The following is a 17,850-nucleotide window of genomic DNA, read 5'->3' on the forward strand; positions in this document are numbered from 1 at the left end:
TTTCATATTTTACAGTTTTTCTGAACTGAAATAAAAGGAGGTTTTGTTTGCACCATGTTTAATATAAAAGCTGCATGTGAGGTTAAAAGGACTGTTTACTATTAAATGCAGGGGAAACCATAACGTGCTTATCACTTCAAAATGTGCTGTTTGTTTAAAAACGAAAAGAAACTTAACGCAGCTTACCGGACTGCACCCTGCGGTCAATTTTCTTAATGGCCACCTCGGACAAGGTCAAGTACCTTTTTGACATGGCCAGCATGCTACCTAGCGTGGGAGTCGACCAAGAAGCCCAACAGTTTAAGATCGCTTTAGAAACCTTTAGAAATCTACCACTTTTGTATTCAAATAGCGGCCAATAGACTTAATTGCTTGCAAATATATGTTAGGGCAGATTTTAAAAGACTCATATAATGGTATTTTTTTTATTATTATTATTATTTAAAGAGTTTAACTTCGTGAATAATATATTGCCAGTATTATAAGGCTAATGAAAGATTCATTAGATTGAAATAAAAATATAAAGAATATTGACTTTAAGTGAAATGTCTTTAGCAATTGTTTTCCCCCCCTGAATTCAAAAACTATCTACAAAAAAGGAGAAGGGATAAACAAAGAAAAAAAAACTGACATGCTGGAGTTTTTACAGAAGCTGCAACTATTAGAGATGGTAAGAAAACAACATACTCCAACATTAACCTTATCTTCATAATATTGTCTCTAATTTAATTTTTTTTAAATAAATAAAACATTTTTGAGGCAAATTCCAATTCAAATGCCCACTAATTTGAAAAAATATATAAAAATGTGTAAACAACGAGTCTTTTGGACAAGATGTATGTAACAGAATAGCAGAGAAACAGTGTTCTTCAGCCATGGATGTGAGGAAGCTAGGTAATGTATCACAAACACAAACTAGTATAGCAGGGAAAAATTCATTAACTTCAAATTACGTCATTGAATAAGTATGAATGTAAGCACTCAAATGTTTATGAGTCAATGTTTTACATAAATAATTTGTAGAAAATATTTATTGTCTCATTGTCATTCCTCTTTTCATAAAAGATTCATCACCCACTGTGTTTTGCGAGACAGGTCAGCATGCAAATCATTTCAGTGCATTTAAATATTTAAATTTAAATTTAAATTGCCAGTTTATGAAAAGTCAATAGCTCCAAAATCACTGTGTACAAAATGAGTGCTCCTATGTCAAGTGGCACTTTTATACTTAATGAGAGGTCGTGTTTTTTTTTTTTTTTTTACACAATAAATAGTAAATAGAAAGTATCATTATAAGTATATATAACTGTTCAAATATCAGTGTACATGAATACACAGGATTAAATGCGTTTTAGAATCAAGCAGTTAAAGACTGAAACATATAGACAAATTCAAGTTAAGTTAATGGTACATGGGCATAACAAATTAAACACAAATGACATCAGTCCATTAAACTGTATTTGTACTTTTTACAAACATTTACAAACAAGACAAACAGATTGAAAGTAGCATTTGTATAGTTTTCTGTACACAACCTTAAAACATTTACTCATTCATTGTTTTTATTACTTTGACTTTTAGCACTGCCAGCCTTATTTACTGTAAGATTTCCATGCTAAGCTATATTAGAACAGGAGGGGGAAAAAAAAGCACAAAAAGGTGAGCAAAGTTAAGAAGGATTGCAACCACCATCTTAACAACCCTGGACATAAAAGCATCCCCAATGTGTTTTGACAAAATCTGCATCCATTGTCTTTTGTTGGTTGTCCATCCAGTTTGACAAAGCAGAGAAATCTCAGCGTACAGTGAGGTGGTATCTGTCCTAATGGCACGAGCACAGCATGGGTAGGATTTCATGACAGTCACTTCTTTCAAAGCATGAAATATTAATTCCTTCTGGTCAGGATCTGTAGAGCTGCAGTCCAAAGTGTTACCTGCACTGCACATAATGTTAGTGGTCCTAATAGTCCTGATGTGACACCGTTGCTTAGTAATCCTGCGACTTGCCTGAGCCAGAGCCTGGCTGGAGGTTGGAGCGCAGTTTGTACATGTAATTCAAAGAGTCCAGCAGAAAGCTGCGTGTGGTATTGATCTCCATCAATGTAAGGTTATCCAGCTAGTGGAGACAGAAAGAGGGACAGCATGTGTACACACTGGTTTATGTCTGAAAAAAAAATAGATAAAGGCACAGACAAAACTACTAAACTGGGTTTTGTCCATGTTTTATAGATAACTGTGCATTTCATATAGTGGAAGAAACCACATAAATAAGTCTGTCTGAGATACTCATCAAATTAAATGATTTTTGATGGCAAGTGTTTCATAAGTACGCATATTACAGAAAAAAAAAAATTATTTTAGTCTGCTTTTTACTCACCTTTGACCATGAACATATTCAAATTGGTTAACATAGTGTATGTACAGTTTGAGAATTAGACTTGCAGCCACCCAATACTGGAACCTAGAGACTCCTTATACCACAAGCTATTTTATACACTGGATGCACGCATGCAGTTTGCCAACTGTAGAAGTGTGCTCCTATTGCAGTGACTGAATCAGCCTCACACCAAATTAAGTATTTATGTCAGTTTTATCTAGTTTACCCTGGCATGAGCCTCCTGTTGGCTGATGAAACTGTCAGCAGACAGGCGCAGTTTTGCAATGCGGGTGTCCCAAATATCCTTCACCAATGTCCGGATTTCATCAGCTTTGGGGATGTTGTCTGCAGCACTGCATAGAGGATTATACAAACATATTGTTATATTGTTATTCATATTGTTATAAATAAGTGAAGTCTAAATCTGAAAGGCACTTTATGTATAAACAAAGCAAACAGAGTAAACCATTGAAATATTTAATATGTGACTTCTTTACAGCAGTCCAATAAGTAAATGTCAGTAATGACAATGTCAATAATAAGTCCTCAGCAACATTGTTTTTGGAAATGTTTAGAAATGGCTATCTGAAGGTTTATTAAGAACAGTCTATTCAGGTGAGATACTATTCATTGCTGTGACATACAACTCCAGAAATAAAAGTAATGCCACATTATCCATGCAGGCTTAAACTTAAACTTACTGGTTTAGTAGCAATTTGGTCAATTCCATGTAATAAGCACTGGGGATGGGAGTGAAGGTGTCCTCTTTTCTCTCCTGCTCCCTGATTTCTTCCAGTTTATCTAAAAGGCACAGAAAATTGAGAGATTACATAAAGCTATGGGAAACATGATCAAAACACAACAGGCTGTGAAGCTGTGAAAGGCTGTCAGGTAAATGTATGTTAATAGATCCCAAGCAAAATTTAAACAGGATCCAATTTGTGTTAGGTAAATGTTATTGATTGTTTATATTCATGTGAAACATAACTTCATAAGTGAAAAAAAAACATGCAAAAATGGGCATGGGCAACAAAGAGGGTTCCCAACAGTCTGTAAAGTACAGAATCAACCCAAACTTGTAACTAAATACACATTCCTAAATACAGACAAATGTTGTTGTGTATTTTACAAGACAGCTAAACTGAATAGTTATTCCTCAGTCTGGATGATCAGCCTTCCTACTTCCTAATTAATAGTGTTATGATTCTCTGTATCCCTACAATCAAAGCAGAGTAAACTTTTTTTAATGAGAATTACTTGCTTCGTTTAGAAACAGACAGATGCTAAAGTAGGAATGATTATTCTAGACCTGACTATAAGTGTCTCTGTAGTGTGTTTAGGTGCGTGTGCAGAACATTTGTATGGAGAATAAAGTTGGTAATAAAGGCTGAGCAACCATATTCTAACTGCTTCCTCTGCACTGTATATAAAAGAAAAAAAACATTCCATTTTGACAGGCTCCTTTCATCTGTAGCTCGATTTTTTATTATAAGTATTATCCTTTTGTGTCAATGTATTCCCCTTAATGTAACCTACAGTATGTCACATTGTTCACGTCACTATTTGCGTGAGCCAAGGCTCAAGACTTACAATAATATTAAAAAGGGTTCATTTTATCTGAAGGCCAGGGCGAGAAAGAGACTTAAACCTTCAATCCTAACCACTGAAAGATGTAGTGCGACCACAACTCAACTCTAGAAAGACTTTTATTATTTTATCCCTACACCAGAAATTTGTCTGCAACAGTAAAATCGCTTGAAAATAGTTTGGTGTATAGTCGGCATAAGTTTCATGTGCATTTAGAAGTAGGGCTGCAACTAGTGATTATTTTGATAGCTGACTAGTCTGATGATTTTTTTTTCTGCAATTAATCGGTTAGCCCTATTTAGAAGGGGTAACCACAAACATTGGGACAGTGTAGGGGTGTGCGATATTGTATCCTACACAATAATATTGCCTACATTTTAAATAGTGTGAAACATTGTGCCATATCACTAACCCCTAATTAAAACATCAGTGCATTACTTTTTTGCGATATTTCCCAAAAGAACAATTCACGCTGTTTTCATTTACAACTATAAATCTACTAGAGACAGACTATATCTGTCCAGTATAATTTTTTTTTCTTTAAACCTGGAAATATGGAGATATTTGGAGTGTATGATTAGTATGACATTCTGGATTATTGATGTCTGTTATAAATCTGATAAATCTTGTATTATTTAATATCTCAGTTAGGGGTGTGCCATATCATAACACATGCAACCGTAAAAATTAAAAAAATAATAATTTTGTTGTTGTAGTACCATAATCTTCTTCTTATTTTTTTTATCTGTGTTTAGTCATATCGCCAAAAATACTGTGATATTATTTTAGGGCCATATCGCCCACTCCTAACAGTGCAAGGAATCCAAAAGCTATTAAAAGTTATAAACTGTGAATAATGAATGCTTAATTATTTTAGGAAAGACCCAGAACCCCAGAGTGAGGATTGGTTACCTGCGTCCATCCAGTCTGGAGGAACTATCCTGCATTTCTGCCTCTGCTTCAAGTTCAGGGCCAGCCAGACCGGCACATCCACCGGCAGCCCGGGGTTAAACGGACCCAGATCCCCCTACAAATATACGATCACAACACAAGAGCTTATAAACAACCCGGTGTTGTGTCGAGTTGTGCTACCTTGTCAAACCGTGCTACCCTAGTGGTATTTAATTTATATAAAAAGGTCAAAGTAAAAAAAAAAAACATATTAGAAAATACTCAAAGCAGAAGCCTAGGTGAGGTAACGTTATGTGGATAGGCTAAGTTAAATCACTGTAACGTTAACGTTATCAGGTAAAATAAAAAAAGGTAAGGTCATACAACAATATTGTTTTTTTTTTATCTTTTATTGTTAATTATTATTTTTAACTGCTATTTACAGTACAAAAATGCAAAGATGATGTTTATTACCCAAAAATAAAAAGTAAGTAAGTTAATTATAGAAAGAGTACAAAAATAAACTTTTGGTCGGCGCATGCGCAGTGCCGTAAAAAAGCACATATCGATGGGTAGCATAACTCGACAGAACACCGGCGAACAGCCCCATTAACCCCCAAAACAGCGCTGCTGCTGCTGCTGTCGGATAAACACTTAAATGTATAAGTTTATAACTCGCTAAATTAACTAGAGTTAACTTAACTTACGTAACGCTAGTTAATCAGGCAGCCTCTGAGGGGAGACTATGCTAAGCTAACACACACTAAACTAACGTTACTCACCCCGATTAAATAGATCTTATCCAGGCTAAAATTCGGGATAATCTTCACCATTTCCTTCTCAGCGAGGAATTCCACCTCAGACGGATCCATGCTTTGTTGAAATATCGACGGAAAAGCCGAGAATAATCCTTAAATCCCCCGAAAACTCAGCTCCGCTTTTCCCGCGGATTGTTCAGACAGGCTGCGTGACGTTACAGCCCCGTGGTTTAGCCGGAGCCGCCCCCCGTTATATCAGAACCCGCCGCTAGAGGGAGCCAGCGAGGAAGACCTCAATGAATGGGAGTGAATGGAGCACCTCAGTTTCTGATTTTGCTACTTATAGGTATAAGTTTGAGTAAATTGAACATTGTTGTTTTATTCTATAAACTACGGGCAACATCTCTCCCAAATTCCAAATAAAAAAAAAACATTGTCATTTAGAGCATTTATTTGCAGAAAATAAGAAATGGCTATAATAAAAAAGAGAGAGATTCAGACCTCAAATAATGTAAAAATAAAAGCTCATATTCATAAAGTTTTAAGAGTTCAGAAAGTAATATTTGGTTCAATAACCATGGTCCCATAACTGGCACAGCATGTGCACTAAATGTGCTCCTCTGTCTGGTGATGGTGCTGAGCAGAGGAAGGTGTTCAGCAGCTTGCTGAGGGCTCTCCTCTCTGCCAGTGTGGTTAAGGACTCCATATCTAATCAGCTAAATTGCAAAAAAAAAATAATAATAATACAAATAGTAAATTAATACTACAAGAGATTCCTTTAATTGTAAGATTTAAAATACATTATTTTGCTAATACAATGACCTGCATATTTCCATGTTTCTTAAAAAAATGTTTTAGGCAGTAAAGGTGTTTGCATTACTGCTACTGTGAGCTGACTGGTTTTAGTTTAGTTTATTAAAAAAAATCCAAAAATGTATTGGTGGAAGATTTAGCTTATTTTGTTATTTACATAACTAATATACATGTCTGTTACACTGTGAAGTATCACAAAAACAAATAAAACAAACAATCCATAAGAAACACCTTACAATTTCATATATGCAAAATAATTCCTGTTTTGTACTTGTTTACCATTTGTTTAAAGGTTTATAACTGGAGTTAGCAATGATACAGTTTATATTTTTCGATGTTGAAGAAATTAGTTTAATTGTCAGTGTACAAATAATCAAACATTTATAAACTCTGTTTTCCATACATTTTGGACAATAATTCGTCACAAACCCAAGTGGGTTTTCTCACTTGGTCCTTTGGTTTAGCCTGTAATCACCACGTGACCTAGCCACCAGGAGGCGACAGAACTGTGATTTTGTTTTTTTTATTTTTTTTAGTTATTGATTTAGTTTTTTTAGTTTGTTGTTTTTTTTTTTTTTTTAAATAATAACCATGATTTGGAAATAGAAAGTTTTATACTCCTGTAGAAACTCTCTTTATTGCTGAGAGAAATAATAAAAAATGTGATTCTGTGTCGAAAAGGGTGCACAGTACTGCAAATAGTACATTCCATCATGATTTACTACTGATAGTTTAGGTATGCTTTCATTGGTTATTTGAAATTTATAAATGCAGTTATTGTGGCTGTGTATTTTTTTTCATGTTTGTGATGGTGAGAATCTACATTCTATTTCTAATTTTATATTGCTTTTATTTATAAGCCATCGCTGCTCTTTTGTGTTTAATTTCATTGTTAGAGTTTTTAGTTCCTGTACTGCTTTTCAACTGGTCATGCTCCTGATTCCTCAAGTAAAAACAAACGATCCAAAACGACATACACAGCGACACAATACAATAAATAACCAGTATGACTGAAAGCAATACTGTGGAAAAAAATCAGTGGACAAATACATCCATGTTGCTGGTTCTTGTTTTAAATACCCATAAGACACAGTGTCAAAAAAAGAATGTACAAAGATTTCTTCAAAAGATTTTATTCTTACATTTAGTTTTACAAAAGCTAATTTCAATCATCTCAATCATATTTTAATAATGATATTAATAATTATATTAATCCTATCAGTCCTCAGTGAATATTACTGAATTACACAACTTCCAAATCAATCATTTTAACACAAATATCACCTGTGCCTTATTAAACTAAACTCATATTTGGTAGAGCATCAAAAATTGCTTACATATTAAGACTAATCTTCTTTTAAAGTTGCATCTTAAAAGAGGTATATACATTAAAAATATTAGTGAAATAAACAATTTTCTTTAACATAAACTCTGAACGATTATTTATTATCTCTGTAAGGCTACAGAATTCAGGGAAAACAAACAAGCAATTACATTTGAAAAAAAAAAACACATCTGAATCATTCTCTAGCATTTACAGTTGTATTGTGTATGGATATTAAAATAAGTCCTTCAAGCTGATGGCTTTACGCTTAAATGGACCTTATTTGCATTTAAGGTGGTAAATAATCTTGACCAGCCACTTCAGCTGAAATGGGAAAAATACGCAATGCTGCAATTTCCATCCCATTTTTAAAGGATCTGTGGTTGTGTTTCAGATTGATTAATAAAATTCAGAAATTAAAACACAAATCCAACCAGGTTAGTATGTAAGAAAAGAAAAGTTGGATCTGTGTTGATTCAAGTTATTTTGCTCAAAATAAACAATAAAGTGAAGTGGAAAATTAAGCTTTGTTAGTAAAAGAAAACTTAACGACGTGAAAAAAGTAGAACTGATCGTAATCTGCTATAAACCACCAAATTAATAAGGTTGTGCGTCAAATGGATGCATATAAATTGCTGCCTGACAACAGAAAAAAAGAAAAACAGACCAAAATATAAATCATGCCATGAAGGTCAGAATCATCTCAGACCTTCATTACACATGTTGTACCAGTGTCCTGCTTGCCCTTTAGAAATGCGTCCTTTCCATCAGCTTTTCCCATTGGGAATAATCTTTCTATGGGACTGAACTCAGTAACAATACGCAACCCATTTTGGCATTGATGGCTTGAACAGTACAGGAGATCTCCTCGACGGCTTCAGCATAGATGCAGCACAGATTTGTTGATTTCAGGATTTGTCCAGTCGTTCCTGAGGTCATCCAGGTGGTTGTCAAAGTCTATGAGGTTTTCATAGGACCTGTTTTCCAGGAGGGCTGACGTGATCTTCTGAGCTTCTGTCCAGTCTTCAAAAGAGTCTCTGAAATGAGATTCAAAATCCACAGTCAGTCATATGCAGATACTTATGCAAACTCTTGTAAAATGTTACTCAACACATTAAAAGATTCTAATTTAAAAAGCACTAAAACTACCCTGAGATTAGAGCTGGGCGATATCGTAAAACGATAAAATCTTGAAATTCTGCAAATTTATATGCAATTCTTGATTACAATTTAGATGTTTTTAGTTCCTTATGATACACATCAACTGATAAGACAGTTTTAATCAGTTTCTATTTTAGGATAACATAATATAAATAAATAAACAAACAAACAGCATTTACAGCTTTTTTTATTTATAAATTTAATTTATATTTTTTCCCATTTTCTCCCCAATTTAGCACAGCCAATTATCCAACCCACTCATTAGGACTCCCCCTATCACTAGTGATGCCCCACCTGCGACCTCCGCTCGTAGTGGCAGCGCTTTAGTCTGCTGGACCGCTTGGCGCCCAGCATTTACAGCCTTATATCAAGTATACAAACATTCATGTTCAAGGGAGTCAAAACTGTGCAAGCTCTAAATAAGATACAAACCTAACCCACTTTTAGTTAAAGAAAACTGAAACATATGAAAATAACTGTAAAATACACCGTATGAGAGAGTTCTTTAAAGGTATCTTAACAGAAACACAAGCCTATTACCTAAGATTCCCTCTTCCAGGCTCTAAATGTACATATCTACAATCTCGATTATCCTATTTTGAAAATCACATTAAAACAGTAATTTGATTAGTGTTAGAGTTAGAAGAGTTAGAGGCAAATCACACTAGTATATCTCCCAAAAATTCAGGGAAGTACCAGATTTGTGACCTTAATATACACTTTTAATCATGACTAACCACAAAATTAAAATATAAAAATATTATTTAATTTTGCCAACCTTACATTTCTTATTTAATTTACAATTAAATGTATTTTATCAAACACTTCACAGAATATTAGTTATGTATGTTTAGTGGGCAGACATTTCCTTCTGTAACTCACATTTTAACTGTGTGTTACGTTGAAAGTGGTACTCTATACTCTAAACATGCTTAGTCGTTTATTTTTAAATATAATGGTTTAATTTACTTTTGTTGGAGTAGTTGTCTACTGCACAAGGAAGGCTTTCTACCAGATTTTAGCACACTGCTGTGAGGATTTGATTGCATTCAGCAACACGATATTTAGTAAATCAGGATGATCAACACATCCACATCTGCCCAACTCTAAATCTATAAATTATTAGATGGAGCATAAATATTCCAGAGAACACAGTTCTGCCACTGCTCTACAGCTCAGTGCTGGGGTCTCTATAGCCCTCTAGAACACACCCATCATTAGGCATGGTGCCAACAGGTTCATGTTTCTCTGCTCTAGAGAGTTCTATTTTCATGGCAATGCCATAAGAACAGCTATTTTGCCGTTACACTGCTTTTTTGTGCCTTAAGCTGGTTTTACACTGGCATTTTAGGGTTGCTGCCAATGCTGTAAGACTAGTGACTAGACAAGTTGTGTTTATTCATTTGAACAACTGTGTCAGCAATGTGTGCAACTTAAAGTAGCTGTATGCTACTATATGGACATATTTATCACGATAAATATTATCATAGAAATAACCTGTTTTTCCTAAGCATGTACAAATCAGGTTTTAATCTGAGTGATTTTGTTTAAATAATAAAAAAGTGACTGCTCACATTATGGAATCCCTTATTGTAACAATCTTCATAATATTTAAACTATTTACATTTACAAATTTATTTAAGAAAATGTACTCACATGCTTGGTTCTCTGCACTTCCACTTATTGTCAAGATGATCGTAGATGGAAAGGGATGGTGCAAAGCACCCCATGTTAAACCTACTGTTATCCAACTGAAAAAATATTACAGAAAATATATTAGTGACATTCCTTATATCTAGTTCTAACTGTGTTATGCTAAAGAACAATAAGTAACTTACTATTATCATTGCTGCTTCACTGAAATTTTCTGAAATCCTTGCTGCTACTTTTTCAGCGACCTGGTTGGGTCTGAAGAAGGTGGGGAGATTACCATTATCTTTAAAAAAAATTTAAATAAAAGTAACAAGCCAATGCCTTAAACTAAAGCAGTCAAAAACATACCTCACTTCCTTTACACGCTCGTTGGCTTGATAGTAACCAGCAATGACATATTTGTTTTCTTTACACCATGTGTCAATCTAGAAAAAGTCAACAAACAGGGGAATCATCAACATTAACAATGTACACTGAGACTGAACTAAAAAACTAACATGAATGCAGTAATATGGAAACTGTGGGCAGATGGAGATACCGGGTAAGCATATATCTGCCATATATCTGTTGTATATACTTGAGTTTGTGTGTGTAAATGTATTTCCTGGGTTTCTAGAAAGGTGGTATATAATGGTTGATAATTGCTTCTTTTATTCAGCCGATATAGCCGATATTTCAAACTGTTATTATCTGACAAGCTAATTATATGCTGGAAAAGAACCAAGTGACACTGGCCACACTTGCCACTGGCCGTGCAACTTTAAATTCCATTGATTTAAGCTGATTTTTATCTGTCCCTTATTATTATTAGTTGTATAGTTATACTGGGGTGTTTAGTTATAAATGTATATGGGTATCAGCATCAGCCCAGAATTCCCACATATTCCCTCATATTTAAATTTGTCAACTACAAATTTCATTGTCTACTAATCATTCTTTTGTGACAGTACAGCATTACACAAGGTGCTGGGGACAGAGGCGCAACGGGTGATGGGTAAATGGCTCACTCACACAGTTTATACTCAGTCTATACTTAGTCTGTGTCTCCAAAAGTGCCCAAACACAACCAATTACATATTCAATCACTAAGTATCAGTACTTCCTATTTTTAAACAAGATCTAGACATTTAAAGGCTCTTTATAGCTCATGTTCAGCTGTTTCTATTATCTTTAGAGATGGAGGATATGACAAAAATAATCACCGAATAATCGACTAACAAAATAATCATTAGTTGCAGCACTACTGATTACTAATGAACCTCATAGCTCATATCTCAAATACAGTTCTGGATAAAGAGGCCACTTCAGTTTCTGAATCAGTTTCTCTGATTTTGCTATTTATAGGTATATGTTTGAGTAAAATGAACATTCTTGTTTTATTCTATAAACTACGGCGACATCCCGAATTCCAAATACAAATATTGTCATTGGCATTTATTTGCAGAAAATGAAAAATGGCTGAAATAACAAAAAAGATGCAGAACTTTCAGACCTCAAATAACGCAAAGAAAACAAGTTCATATTCATAAAGTTTTAAGAGTTCAGAAATTAATATTTGGTGGAATAACCATGTTTTTAATCACAGTTTTATGCATCTTGGCATGTTCTCCTTCACCAGTCTTACACACTGCTTTTGGATAACTTATTATGCCACCCCTAATGCAAAGATTTAAACAGTTCAGATTGCTTTGATAACTTCTGATCATCCATCTTCCTCTTGATTATAATCTAGAGGTTTCAATTTGGTAAAATCAAAGAAACTCATCCGTTTTAAGTGATCTCATTTTTTTTTCCAGAGCTGTATACTGAGTATCAGTTACACACAGTGATCAACTAGTAGTATCTTATATTTTAATATATATTTAACTAGCTCAGTACGTTTTGATACAGGCAGAAACCACAATAAGGCTCATGATCTCCAGCTCACCAGGGTCAGGGCCACCTCCAGCATGGGGGCCAGCGCTAAGGTACCGTGAAACAGCGGCACACAGTCCACACAGAGCACCGGGCCGCAGAGCCCCTCTCGCTTCTTGTCCTTCTGCCGCTCGGCCACCAGCAGCCCGTTCACCGCGCAGTGCGGGTACTTAGCGGCGTGCAGCAGCATCTTACAGTACGCCTGGGTCGTCAGCTTAATGGTCATCCTCGCTCCTGCCGGATCCACAGACTGCCGCACACAGTAAATACAGCCGAGCGCTTAGCGGGCCGGGGGTCTGAGCAGTCTACAGGCTAACAGGTCGGCTAACGAGCTATTAGCTATCTTCCCGATTTCATACCGACTCTCCCCGACTATCAGACCGCCCGATCTCCGACTCACTACCCGTACCGGCCGCTGAGCTCCTCTACTAACTGCCCGCTCCTGTCTGATCCGCTGATACCGGGTAATTCAGGAGATCGCAGGCTGAGAAAGCTGGATCTCCGGCGCTTCCTCTGAACTACACGCTGATTCAGAAGCGAGCTGCTACGGCTGTGCTGCTCACCGGCAACAGCCCAGACACTTTGCGACACGGCCGACCCGCCTCCATTCCGGCTCCAGGCCCCGGAAAGAGACCGTGCAGAACTGCGCAGAACTACTGTTCACATTCATTTACCACCCATACACGCTTATTCTAGCACCAGAGGGCGACTGAGCCCAATCAGTGTCTATAAATATTTGATAATTTTTATACTGAGAATTGTAATACTTTTCTCAGCACTGAACAATATGTTTAGTTTTAATTTGACATATTTAACATATTTATTAATATAATTCGTATGCCCATTGTTATTAAAGTAGCTGAATGTGTTTATTAGACACATCCACAAACATTCGTCCACAAACATTTGTATTTATAGGACAGGGGCAGTTTTTCAGACAGCAAATAAGCCCAGTTGAGGACTACGTATTTCTTTCAATTAAACATCTCCATTCAAAAAGCTGCTTAGTCCAAGACTACGTTTAATCACTACATTATTGATTAAGTTTGACTGATTAAGACAAGTTTCAGTATCATTACTGTAACATAAAGCATATAATATACACTTTGTATAAATTATCATACTAAAATATGCCATTAGTTGTTACATAACATAAAATAAATAAAATAATAAAATAAAAAATAATAAAATAAAATAAAATAGAATAGAAATATTTTGAAATTATTTAAACCTAGTTTTGGACCACGCATCATTTTAAACTGAGATTTTTTTATTGAAAGAAAAAATTAATCTACAACTGGGCTTATTTGCTCTCTGTCTGAAAAAAACTGCCCCTGTCCTATATATACAAATGTTTGTGGACACCATTTTTAATAAATACACTCTTTCTAACAAATGCACTCAGCTACCATAATAACAATAAGCATAATAATTGTAATGATGAATATGTTAATGCTCATATTGAAATGAAACATAATTATATTAAAGTTTGTTTGAGATACACAGTGATTGAAATGCATGCATTTTGCTAATATACATAAATAAAATAAATAATTGAATAATTATAAATAAACTGTATTTTGTCCGTGAAATAAGTTTTTTTTAATGAGCCAAAATGGCCGATCTCAGTGTTGAGTTTCACAATGTCGCAAAACATCGTTAAAATGATAAAAATGATATGAAACATTTTAATTACGCCTTTTATCATTTTTTCAATATTTGGAAAGCTATAAACTATTTTATAATTGTTTGTAATGGTTAAAAAAATCCATAACGGAAAAAGTATTTTATTATTTACAGGCGACTCTTATTTATGTGCTCTGTGAATGAGTGCGCGCTCCCGGTGTTTCCTGCGCGTGTCCTCTTTCATTCTTTACGAGCAGCGGCCGAGAGCGGAGAGGTAGGTAGCGGGGAAATTTGGGTTAATGGTTTGTTTTGCTGATGAATATGCTTTGTGATGTGGATGGAATTTATAATTAGCTATCCTACAGATATATTATGTGATTATTTGCGGTGAACGGGTCTGAATTATGTGTATAATTGTTGGAATAACAGGCAGTGACATTGAGGTGGATGACGGCGGGTCCTAAGCTTTAATATTACAGGCTGGTTAGCAGTGCGGCTAAAACGCTCTAGATTTGGGCCTTTAAAGCTGCGAGTAGCTGATAATTTTACTATTAATGTGTGAGAAATATGCTTAGGTTCGTTGTGAATTTAAATATTCTCTAAGTAATTGGTTGTTTGGTCTCTTAAACTCTTACTAAAATATGACCTTGTGGCGGTTCCGGGAGCTGGCAGCAGGGATGCTAAGCTAACTTTAGCTAGCTGGCTAACAGAATGAGCGGAGTTCAGGTATCGTAGTGTTGATCAGGTTAACTTTATAAATTGGTAAAAACGTGATGTACAGTGATTTTTAAAGCCCGTAAAACGACGGAAGGACGTTTTTGTCCAACGTTATCACTTGTTTATAGTCTATAGTCAGCATAGAAATTTAGTTTGTGTGACTTAACGCAGTAAAGCTAATTTCAAAAACATAGAAGGTTAACTAAATAAAACAGTTGAAAATGTGATTTAAACTCGAATTTTACAATACGAATCACTATAGAAGTAGGTCAATTAAGGGGTTTAATTTGATCTGACCCTAAATGATGTACGGTCAGTGCATCTGATCATAATAATGACATAAGATGACTAAAGATGTTAGAATTACTAACTTGGCATACTAATTGTTTTTATTAACTAAACTTCTATATGTTGGTATGTTTTCCTTGCAGAATGCTGGCTACCAGGGCATTGCGTTTTGTTGGGCAACGCGCCTTGTCAACTTCAGTGTGCCTGCGTGGTGGACATGGTATGATTTCCTATTTAATAACAGTTATAATCATTATAAACTTTTGTTTTTGGAGCCCCTTTCATGCATTGAAATGCTTCTCGAGATATTCACACAGTGGAAATTCAAATATTGCAGAAAAAAGTGTATGACGAGCAAATAAGTCATCCAAATGATTAAAGTGAACACAAGTAATTAAATGTAGACTAGAGTCTTTCTAGTTCTTTATTCTTTATTCATGCTTGTCTTTAATTTTCTGAAATGTGTATCTTTTTTGTAGTCCTTGTTTTTAAACTATTATTGGAACTAAAGAGGCAGGGGTTTATTGCAGGTTGTGAACTTCCGTCTTTAAACCCTATGTGACCTTAGTAGCATCACTAAAACATTTGTGCAGTTCATTCCATTTGTTTGACTTTAATTTATTTGATTGTTTTTTTTTTTTTTAAGGTGTTGCCAAGGTTGAGGACTACTCTCTTCCAGCATATTTTGACCGACGGGAGATTCCCCTCCCTGAGATCAAATATGTCCAGGAGTTGAGCTCAGTACAGCAGTCCCTGAAGGAAAAGGAGAAGGGTTCCTGGACTGCATTGTCTGTTGATGAGAAAGTTGCATGTATGTATCAGAAATCCTTGTTTTCATGTATTTTTGTTTTTCCACTGTACCTACTGTGTAAGATTTCTTGATTGTCTATTAACAGTGTACCGCATCAGCTTCAAGGAGAGCTTTGCTGAAATGAACAAGGCTACAGGGGAATGGAAGTCTGTGGTAGCTGGAATTTTGTTCTTCCTTGGCTTCACTGGTGTTGTTGTGCTGTGGCAGAGGAAATACGGTATGTGTTGCAGTCATAAATTACATTTACTACTTATCTGATTTAACATTTAAAAATGTTACTAAAGGGCATTCCTTTTCTGTTATGTGCTATTCCTGCAGTCTATGGAGAGCTTCCTCACACCTTTGACCCCGAGTACAAAGAAAAAGAGATCCAGAGAATGCTTGACATGAGGATCAACCCTATTGAGGGATTTTCAGCTAAATGGGACTATGAAAACAAGGCCTGGAAGAAATAAGTTCATGTTCATCTCAGTCTTTGGACCATGTTACGCAAAATCTTGCAAAGCAGGCAACATGGAAGTCAGAAGAAATGTCTGTATTTATGTTTTGTCTGCAGTACCTCAGTGAATGCGATTTGGAAGACCACTTCCTCTTAAGGTTATTGTTTAAAATATACAAAATAAAATTCCAGTGTCTACCATGCCATGTACCTGTGTTTTTGCATCTTTGTCATGTGCAAGGACATTACTTAAAATAGTAGTAGTGTTTTTTTCCCCTTATTTTCATCCATGGATTTATTTTCCTTTGTCAACTTTTGTGCCAGATGTTGGAACATTTTAAGTCGGTTGGTTTAAGCACTGGCATTTATATATATTTTTGCATGTGCATAACATGTATAATATCTTCTAGGCCAAAGTCTCAAAAAGAATTATGGTTAAAGTGGGGTTGATAGTTTTTAAAATATATATATAAGAATTTAGTAGTAGTCATTTTTTTGTAGGCCAGGTTGAGAGCAGGGGTCAAACATACTATGGTGAAATTGGAAAAAAGAGTTAAGGTCCTTGAATTAAATTCTCATCCAGTTATTACACTACAGGTGAGGCTGCATTATTAATGTTTACATTAACTAAAGTGGTTCAGAGAGAAAGTCCCTGCTAAAAAATATCCAGTTTAAAAAGTGGCATTTGCTAGTAGCTGATGAAAGTGGTTATAATTGTACACCAGCTAAACTGTCAACCCTGTCCTAGTGCGTGTTACTTTGGATGTTTATAAAGTGTAAAACATTCAAGAAATGCATTATTGTAGTGAAACTGCAATAAATACAACAGACATGAAACAGTTGGAGGTGGAGGCTTGGATGCTCCGCTATGTTTTACTAATGAATCTTAAAAATGTCAATATCATTGAAGTTATTGTCATTCAGTAATTCAGTTAAAAATGTGAAGCATATATAGATACATTTTTATTAGATACATGTTTATTTCTTTTATTATTAATGATTATGGCTTATAGTCATGAAAATACAGAAAATTGAGAAAATTAGACTATTATATTATAAGTCCAACTTGTTCTTTGGGCAGTGTGGGCCGTGTGCCAAGTCCTGCTGGAAAATGATATCCACATTTACGTATAAGTTGGTGAAAGTGCTGCAAGATTTTCCAGGAAAACACTGCACTGACTTTCGACTGGATATGACACAGTGGACCAACACCAGCAGATGACATGTCTCTCCAAACCATCACTGATTGTGTGCCTCTCCACTCTTCCTCCATACCTAAAATTTATGAGTTTCTTTGATTTTACCAAACTGAAAACTTCTGGAATATAATCAAGAGGAAGATGGATGATCTCAAGCCATCAAACCAAACTGAACTGCTTGAATTTTTGCACCAGGAAAAGTTATCCATAAAGTTATCCAAAACTAGTGTGTAAGACTGGTGGAGGAGAACATGCCAAGAAGCATGACAACTGTTATTAAAAACCAGGGATA

At 35.3% G+C, this 17,850-nt stretch overlaps 3 protein-coding genes across 3 annotated transcripts; 1 reads left to right on the forward strand and 2 right to left on the reverse strand.

Annotated features, from left to right (window-relative positions):
- Positions 1-1,013: 1,013 nt before the first annotated feature.
- Positions 1,014-5,848, reverse strand: gins2 (GINS complex subunit 2). Its single transcript, XM_007243999.4, has 5 exons — positions 5,638-5,848; positions 4,877-4,991; positions 3,079-3,178; positions 2,604-2,730; positions 1,014-2,116 (listed from the first exon to the last, which is right to left on the reverse strand). Exons 1-5 carry the CDS (start codon positions 5,725-5,727, stop codon positions 1,988-1,990), a joined length of 561 nt encoding a protein of 186 aa, XP_007244061.1. The 5' UTR covers positions 5,728-5,848; the 3' UTR covers positions 1,014-1,987.
- Positions 5,849-7,543: 1,695 nt separating this feature from the next.
- On the reverse strand, positions 7,544-13,100 carry emc8 (ER membrane protein complex subunit 8). The gene is made up of 5 exons (XM_007243997.4): positions 12,492-13,100; positions 10,913-10,989; positions 10,750-10,819; positions 10,568-10,662; positions 7,544-8,787 (listed from the first exon to the last, which is right to left on the reverse strand). Exons 1-5 carry the CDS (start codon positions 12,702-12,704, stop codon positions 8,628-8,630), a joined length of 615 nt encoding a protein of 204 aa, XP_007244059.1. The 5' UTR covers positions 12,705-13,100; the 3' UTR covers positions 7,544-8,627.
- A 1,182-nt stretch (positions 13,101-14,282) lies between these two features.
- LOC103031281 (cytochrome c oxidase subunit 4 isoform 1, mitochondrial) lies at positions 14,283-16,565 on the forward strand. The gene is made up of 5 exons (XM_007243996.3): positions 14,283-14,378; positions 15,253-15,329; positions 15,756-15,920; positions 16,006-16,137; positions 16,239-16,565. Exons 1-5 carry the CDS (start codon positions 14,305-14,307, stop codon positions 16,373-16,375), a joined length of 585 nt encoding a protein of 194 aa, XP_007244058.1. The 5' UTR covers positions 14,283-14,304; the 3' UTR covers positions 16,376-16,565.
- The last annotated feature ends 1,285 nt before the right edge of the window (positions 16,566-17,850 follow it).

Source organism: Astyanax mexicanus, chromosome 9, assembly GCF_023375975.1.
Source record: "Astyanax mexicanus isolate ESR-SI-001 chromosome 9, AstMex3_surface, whole genome shotgun sequence".
Lineage (NCBI taxonomy): Eukaryota > Metazoa > Chordata > Actinopteri > Characiformes > Acestrorhamphidae > Astyanax > Astyanax mexicanus.

What these genes read in the sequence shown, in the direction of transcription:
- gins2 (XM_007243999.4), bottom strand. Translation starts at nt 5,727, where the DNA reads ATGGATCCGTCTGAGGTGGAATTCCTCGCTGAGAAGGAAATGGTGAAG. An exon ending in ATAAGATCTATTTAATCGGG is followed by an intron (nt 4,992 to 5,637) that starts GTGAGTAACGTT and finishes GTATATTTGTAG; the next exon opens with GGGGATCTGGGTCCGTTTAA. An exon ending in TCCAGACTGGATGGACGCAG is followed by an intron (nt 3,179 to 4,876) that starts GTAACCAATCCT and finishes TGTGCCTTTTAG; the next exon opens with ATAAACTGGAAGAAATCAGG.
- emc8 (XM_007243997.4), bottom strand. Translation starts at nt 12,704, where the DNA reads ATGACCATTAAGCTGACGACCCAGGCGTACTGTAAGATGCTGCTGCAC. An exon ending in GTGAAGCAGCAATGATAATA is followed by an intron (nt 10,663 to 10,749) that starts GTAAGTTACTTA and finishes ATATTTTTTCAG; the next exon opens with TTGGATAACAGTAGGTTTAA. An exon ending in AAGTGCAGAGAACCAAGCAT is followed by an intron (nt 8,788 to 10,567) that starts GTGAGTACATTT and finishes ATCTCATTTCAG; the next exon opens with AGACTCTTTTGAAGACTGGA.
- LOC103031281 (XM_007243996.3), top strand. Translation starts at nt 14,305, where the DNA reads ATGAGTGCGCGCTCCCGGTGTTTCCTGCGCGTGTCCTCTTTCATTCTT. An exon ending in GTGCCTGCGTGGTGGACATG is followed by an intron (nt 15,330 to 15,755) that starts GTATGATTTCCT and finishes TTTTTTTTTAAG; the next exon opens with GTGTTGCCAAGGTTGAGGAC. An exon ending in GCTGTGGCAGAGGAAATACG is followed by an intron (nt 16,138 to 16,238) that starts GTATGTGTTGCA and finishes CTATTCCTGCAG; the next exon opens with TCTATGGAGAGCTTCCTCAC.